This window comes from Suncus etruscus, chromosome 4 (genome assembly GCF_024139225.1).
Source record: "Suncus etruscus isolate mSunEtr1 chromosome 4, mSunEtr1.pri.cur, whole genome shotgun sequence".
NCBI classification, from domain to species: Eukaryota; Metazoa; Chordata; class Mammalia; order Eulipotyphla; family Soricidae; genus Suncus; species Suncus etruscus.
Window position 1 is genome coordinate 16,456,270 of NC_064851.1, and position 7,289 is coordinate 16,463,558.

General features: G+C 47.7%; 1 protein-coding gene across 1 annotated transcript; it reads right to left on the reverse strand.

Moving 5' to 3' along the window:
- Window positions 1-528: 528 nt before the first annotated feature.
- M6PR (mannose-6-phosphate receptor, cation dependent) lies at window positions 529-7,011 on the reverse strand. The gene is made up of 6 exons (XM_049772100.1): window positions 6,802-7,011; window positions 4,249-4,415; window positions 2,748-2,857; window positions 2,396-2,526; window positions 1,487-1,613; window positions 529-992 (listed from the first exon to the last, which is right to left on the reverse strand). The coding sequence occupies exons 1-6, from the start codon at window positions 6,978-6,980 to the stop codon at window positions 870-872; spliced, it is 837 nt and encodes a 278-aa protein (XP_049628057.1). The 5' UTR covers window positions 6,981-7,011; the 3' UTR covers window positions 529-869.
- Window positions 7,012-7,289: the final 278 nt, after the last annotated feature.

Here is a 7,289-nt window from a genome sequence, read left to right on the forward strand (position 1 = left end):
TTTTCCAGAAGAGCAGGTAAAAGGTCAGATGACATGCTAATGAAGAGCAAGCGGCATGTTCAGAAATACCAGCAGAGGGCAACTTACTAGAAAGTAAAAAGGCGGTTTGGCCAGCTTTTACTGCAAGTTGATGACAAGTCAGCCTGGAGGTCCAACTATAAGCTAACGAGGCTTCCATTTTCTGGAATCCTTACCATATGAAGCCACTGGACTGACTTCTACACTAGGCAGCTTGGCTACGTCTGCACCAGTACCCAAGTCCACTGTGAAGCACTCCAATGCCAGTAAGTGACATGAGGTACCTTAGGTGCTGTACCATGATCCCATGATTTTAAGAAATTTCACATTTTTTTTTCTCCCTCCTGGGAGAACTAAATCTCCCAAAGCTCAGGCTCAGACTGGATGCCAATGCTTGGATCCTATTAAATGATCACTTTTCTAAGCAGCAAGAAATGGCATTGCAATTCTCATGAAGACTTAACTGCAGGGCAGAGTAGCAGTAGGAAAGCAATTAAATCTGAATTAATGTTATGTTGCCTTTTTTTTTAATTACAGAAATCCAGTGTCTCAAAAATTTTATGAAGATGTTTTAAAAACAAAGGCGTGGCGGGGTGGGGGGAGAAGAACCTGCCATCTTACCCTTTTGTTCACCAAAACTATTCAAGAGATAGTGTGGTGGCTTTTTGTCAAAAGCCCTCCAGGTCTCCCTGTCTGTCACTAGCCCCCTTGAGGGACAGGCACGGAGAGAAAGCATTCTTTGAGTGAGAAGAGGTAAACGGAGAGCAGACTGGAAAGCAAGCAGTGTCTGGGCGAGATGAGACAGGAGCAGAGGATGCTGAGGCTTTGTTTGGTCTGGGGAGCCAGAGTGATCACATGGGCAGTAGGTGGTCATCCCTCTCCTCCGTCTCCTCCCCCAGCTGGTCGTCCCCCACGCCACGGTAGGCAGCAGGCACATTGCGAGGCTTTGACCGGCACACGAAGTCGCAGCCGTCCTGCAGGAAGGAAATAACCATCTGAATCCCTCAATGTAAGGGAAGCACCTGCGGCTTGAGAATGAGAATTCAGCAAAAATTCTGTCATGTTCCCTCCACCCAGGGACAATGAAGAAAGTTCCAAGAATACTGCATTTGGGGTTAACAGGAGGGGGAAAAACACCTTAATAATTTTCAATTTCCTTATCTAGAGCCTTCCAGAGAATCGAAGTAACTAAAATTTAGCAAGGCCACAAAGACTCAGATATGATCGATGTTTTTGGTTTTTGGGCCACACCCGGTAACGCTCAGGGGTTACTCCTGGCTATGTGCTCAGAAGTTGCTCCTGGCTTGGGGGACCATATGGGACACTGGGGGATCGAACCGAGGTCTGCCCAAGGCTAGCGCAGGCAAGGCAGGCACCTTACCTTTAGCGCCACCGCCCGGCCCCTATGATCGATGTTTTTGTGGCTTCCACTCTTGGGGGGGGGGGATTAAATTAGTCTGTTACTTACTGCTACCAGGTTGCCAAAATCCTGCCAGAAAGCCAAGTGCGGAAACTGCTCCATGCCCTTGGCTCCCACCACCAATCGCTGGTATAGGAACCCTCCGATGATGTAGACAGCAACTAACGACGCAAACCTGCCAAGGAAGAGCAATATTAAAAAAATCAGAGACCCCTAGGGGGTAGTTCAACGGAATAGCACCCGATTTGATTGCTCCAGCCCCAAACCACCAGTAGGGGTCGCCCTAAAAGGCTCAGGAAAAAGAAAATGACACAGATGGCTTCCAGCCAAGATTATACATTATATTTCCCTTCACGTTCTAATAATTTAACAGGATATTGAAAATTGTTCAGCCTGGTGCACTTGCCTTGCATGAGGCCAACCCAGGTTTGATTCTTGGCATTTGATTCGGTCCCCCAGCACTCAGGAGTGATCCCTGATTGCAGATAGGAATAAGTCCTGAGTACTTAGCATCTATTAGAGATAAAATAGTCAAATCTTTTTTTAGGTGGGGAGGGTGACTGGGAATTGAGCCACAGAAGACTGTTGTCAAGGCTTACTCCTGCAATGTATGAGGTTGATCATATATGGGATGCCAGAGATCAGACCTGGGTCAATGTCTGAAGGCAAACACTATACAGTATGCTGTGCTCTCCAACCCCCCACCTCCAACTTTGGGGCCATACCCAGCAGTGCTTAGAAGCTTATCCCCAGCTTTGTGCTCACTCCTGGTCAGGCCTGGGGGGGAACCATACATAGGTCTAGGGATCAAACCTGGGTTGGCCATGTGCAAGGCAAGCATCCTACCCTGAGAACTGCAGCCCTCAATCTCATTTAGAATGTTTGCAGAGTCAGAATGTAAGCAGGTTTACACTCTTCCCCCACCCAGTTTGGAGAGCTGAGGGAGGGGGCACTCACGTGATCAGCAGGATGGCACCCACGCTGAGATGAGAGGCCTCTGCAGAGCAGGCCAAGCTACTGTCCATCTCAAAGAGGTAAAAGCAATCTTGGATTTTCCCTCGCTCCTCCGACACAGGGTTAAAATTTGCCTGATGATATGAGGGCAGGACACAAGGATGAAAGGAGGTTTTTTCCTTTTTTCACTCCCCTGCCCAGCAAATCCCCAAAACATGACTTCTGCCTGTTCCATAATCTATATGCCATGGATACAGGAAGATGATAGGGAAGGAAAGAAATTTCTAGTTTCCTTGTAACTACCCAAATGCATCTGGGGCTCCAAGAAAGATGGCCCCCACCTCCAGTGCCTCACCGCTAGGGTGTGCCGATTGCAGGAGATCATGATCACCGCGCGGCGCTTCTCCTTGCCACAGTGATTGTCGTATACATCCCCCCCTTTATAGATCAGCATGATCCAGTTGCCTGCGGATGGACAAGGAAAACAGCTAAGGGCTTTGGAAACACCAGAGGCAGGTCACAACAGTTCAGGGAAAGTAGCTCTAGGTACAGTAACTCATCAGGAAGACGAAGTAAAGCCAAAGCCTGCTTTGGGCTCCACTGAGAAAATTGAGAACCAAACCCTTGTGAGAGAAGAATCTTCATTTTCCATATTAAGAGCGGGCAACAGTGCTGAAACCCGTGGTTGGAATACCTGCTAACATCGAATGAGGTTGAATTACTGGCTAGGGATGGGAAAACCCGCAATTACAAAAGAGCTGCAGAGAAACTTAAAGTGACCAATTTTGGGGCTGGAGCGTTAACACAGTGGTAGGGCATTTGCCTTGCACGTGGCTGACCTGGGATGGACCCGGGTTTGATTTCCAATCATCCCACATGGTCCCCCATGCCTGCAAGAAGCAATTTCTAAGTGCAAAGCCAGGAGTAACCCCTGAGTGCTGCCCATGTGGCTCCCCCCAAAAAAAGTGACCAGTTTTTAGGAGGATTAGAAAATTTTTCTTGGGTATTGTTTGTTTCACAAAGTATCGTTTGATTTAGCAATCATGAGGTGAAATGAGATTGTTTCCGATATTTTTGGGGGGAGGGCCATGAAAAAAACAGTGAAAAAGGCAAATGATGTTTCAAAGTTCTAAGGGAATATGAGGAGTTGGCTGAAGTTCTGAACCCAAGACTCAAAACACTTTGCTAATATTTTTGTTTTGTTTTGGGCCACACCCGGCGATGCTCAGGGGTTACTCCTGGCTGTCTGCTCAGAAATAGTTCCTGGCAGGTATGGGGGACCATATGGGACACCAGGATTCGAACCAACCACCTTTGGTCCTGGATGGCTGCTTGCAAGGCAAACACCGCTGTGCTATCTCTCCGGGCTCCACTTTGCTAATATTATAGGAGCACAATCTGCATTCAATTGTTGGGTTATTTAACTCCATATGGAAATAACGGAGACTCACATGATCTTTCCCAGCAGTATAGTACTCTATACCTTTTCAGTAAAACCACCATGGCACATGTTTTGCCAAGGGGAAAAAAAAAAAAAAAAAAAGACCTGACCCCTTAAAATTCAATTAGCAAAAATGGTGATGGCATTTATTTCCGAGCACCAAAAATAAAAACCCCCCCAAACTTGTGAAGAATCTGGGTGACTCAGAGGGCTACAGATTATAGAATTCCCTAGATTTTTGTTTTTGTTCATTTTTCACTCATTTAAAAACGAAGGTGTGAGCGTCCCAAGCCAGGGTGTCAGCAGTGAGAGAGCGCTAGATCTGTGGGGTTGTTTATAGAAGAGTCAGAGACGCTGACCGACTGATATGAGGCCTAAATATTCGAGTCATTAGAAAGGGGTTGGGGTGTCTTACTTCCATTGAAGACGTGGGTCTCATTGAGTCGCCCCACCACAGTCTCCTTCCCAGTGCTTTTGTCGAGCTGCACCAGGCCGGCCCCCGTGGAGTGGTTGCTGGCTTCCCGGCACACCCTGAATGTATAACTGTATGTGTCTGATCCCTGACCGACAGTGCTCTCAAAGCTGGAAGGAGATGGAGGAGAAAGAAAAGGGTCAGTGTGATGGGGAATGATTTTATGGGCGCAGGAGATAGACACAACCTTCAGATGATCCTAGCGACAGAGCCAAACATACCACCCAATCCCGGTCAGACATTTGAAATCTGGGGGCCAATGTAATAGCACTGTGGGCAGGGCACTTACCTTGCACGAGGGTTCAATCCCTGCCACCCCATTTAGTTCCCTGAGCACCAGCAGGAATAATTCTGGAGTGCAGAACCTGGAAGTAATACCTGAGCTTCGCTGGGTGTGGGCCAAAAACAAACACTAAATCCTTCTGAATGCTGCCTACCACTTAGAGATACTGTTTGCCAATTCTCTATGAAAACAGATCTCTCTAAGTCCCTAAACACGGACTTAACATCCCCCCATGGATGATGACATACAGAGGCCTATGTGCCTGATCAGACTACCACAGGAAGGCAGCTAATGTAAAAACAGTCCTCAAACTCCTGCTCTGGAAACATGCCACATATACTGCTAGTGTACTATTGTATTCTTGGAGTAAGTAGCCAGACATGGAGCCTGAAAGTGACGGTAGGGCCATGTGCAAAAAAGACCATTGGGACCTGCTCCCCACCCAACCTCCTGCAGTGGCCTGAGGCTCCCAAGCATCTCCAAGTACGGTCCCTCAAAACAAGAACAACAGAAGTCCCATCATGGATGACCAAACTCCACCTCCTGACCAGGGATGGCAGAAAATCTGGGAACTTTTTTTTTTTGGGGGGGGAAGAGGGAGGGTCACACTTGGTCACGCTCAAGGGTTACTCTTGGCTCTGTGCTCAGAAATTGCTCCTGGCAGCCACAGGGAACCATATGGGATGCTGGGTTTCGAACCACTGTCCGTCCTGGATCAGCTGTGTGCAAGGCAAATGCCTTACCAATGTGCTATGTCTCCGCCCCTTGGGGACTGTTTTATTATCGAGCATGCTCAATGCTGTTTGTGCAAGGAAGAAACCACCTCACTTGCTCCACACATATCTTCAATGTGAAGAGAGACCCAGGTCTTATCTCACCCCCATTTTTATTCTTGGTTCGTTCTCAAGAGAAAGCCCTGGTGCTTTTAGGAATTGAACTGGGACCAGCCATATGTAAAGCAAGTGCTTTTAACCCCTGTACAATCTCTCTGGCTCCCATGACATAATACTTTTTGTTTGGTCTCCCAAGTGGTGCTGAGGAACTCTAGGGATCCCACAGGTCCCACATGGGGGGCCATCTGCTTGGTAAGAGGACTTGAGTATGCGGTGCTGCTTGGACCCTGCAATGTCAGGGAAACCTGCCCAATGGTGCCTGGAGTCCTCCGTACTGTATCTGATAATGCTCCAGGAATTGAACCTGGGCCGGGCACTCGCTAGGCATGTGCCTTTATGGCTGCACTTGACTCCTGGCCCCTGATTTAATGCTTTTTTTTGTTTTGTTTTGTTTTGTTTTGTTTTTTTGGTTTTTTGTTTTTTAGTTTTTGGGTCACACCCGGCGGTGCTCAGGGGTTACTCCTGGCTGTCTGCTCAGAAATAGCTCCTGGCAGGCACGGGGGACCATATGGGACACCGGGATTTGAACCAACCACCTTTGGTCCTGGATGGGCTGCTTGCAAGGCAAACGCCGCTGTGCTATCTCTCTGGGCCCTGATTTAATGCTTTTTAACACCTTCAAGATGGTCTTTCTTTGTGGTCTAGTCTTGAAAACAGGTCCCACATTTTACCACATTACTGAAGCCTCTGCAGAATCATAGCTTTGTTTAGTTTTGGGCTACACCTGGCTATATTTTACTCCTGGGATTACTCAAGACTGCTTCTTGCATTGATGGGGGTACCAGATGGGGTGCTTGAGATCAAATAGGGGTGGGTCGCATGCATGGTTATCACCCTGTTTGCTGTACTGTTGCTTCAGCCCAAGCACCCAGTTTTTAAGTAATACTGTCAAGATTAGAAAAGCTTCAAATAGGGTCCAGAGCAATAGTACAGCGGGTAGGGAGCTTGCCTGGGTTTGATCCTCTGCATCCTGTAAAGTCCCCAAACACCGGCAGAAGTAATTCCTGAGTGTAGAGCCAGGAGCAATCCCTGAGCACCATAGTGTGTGGCCAGAAAAAAAAAAAGGAAAGAAGAAAAGTTCACATAATAGTCACACCCTGTCTTTTTGGCAACAACAATGACAACAAAAAGAATTGGCATGAAATCTGAGCTGACTGTGCAGTGAAACGCTTCTGCAAATGAGAACTGCACAAGGCTGCCAACTGCTGGGTTAAGAACCTGCTCAGTGTTCTAAAAGCCAGCGAGCGAACTACTATGGCCAAAGAAAGGGACCAACAGGTAAGTGGCCTTTCCTGGTCCTCCCACTTTCTTCACACTTACCTTTTGTCATACAGTGGTTTCAGTCTCTTGAGCAGCGCCAGCTCGTTCTCCGACTCTTTCCCCTTGTCTCCTACTAGGTCGCAGGTTTTCTCCTCTGCCTGCCATGACTCCCTCACCGTGACAGCCAAGAGCAGCAGCGGCAGTGCCCCCCACCGCCAGCACCAGCAGACATGGACCATCCTGCTGGGAGAGTCAGGTGGAGGGGAGGGAGAAGGGTGAGAGGATGGAGAAGAGTAAAGCAACATTGGAAGCTCAGGAGTCTACAGGAAGCCTGAGATTCCTTGGCTTTTGCAATGGATAGAACATAATATCTCTGTAAAACTTTCATCCTGGTGTAACACTTTCAGTCACTGTTTCTAACTTTAAAGTGCTTCTAATGGACTGTACCCCCTGCCAAAAAAAAAAAAAAAAGCAATAATCAGGAATATCCTCCTGAGAACTGTTCCTATTAAGACATTCTTTTTTTTTTTTTTGGGGGGGGGGGTCAC

Coding starts and splice junctions, on each gene's coding strand:
- M6PR (XM_049772100.1), bottom strand. CDS start 6,980: ATGGTCCATGTCTGCTGGTGCTGGCGGTGGGGGGCACTGCCGCTGCTG. Junction 4,416..6,801: donor AAACCACTGTATGACAAAAG/GTAAGTGTGAAG, acceptor ATCTCCTTCCAG/CTTTGAGAGCACTGTCGGTC. Junction 993..1,486: donor ATTTTGGCAACCTGGTAGCA/GTAAGTAACAGA, acceptor TCCTTCCTGCAG/GACGGCTGCGACTTCGTGTG.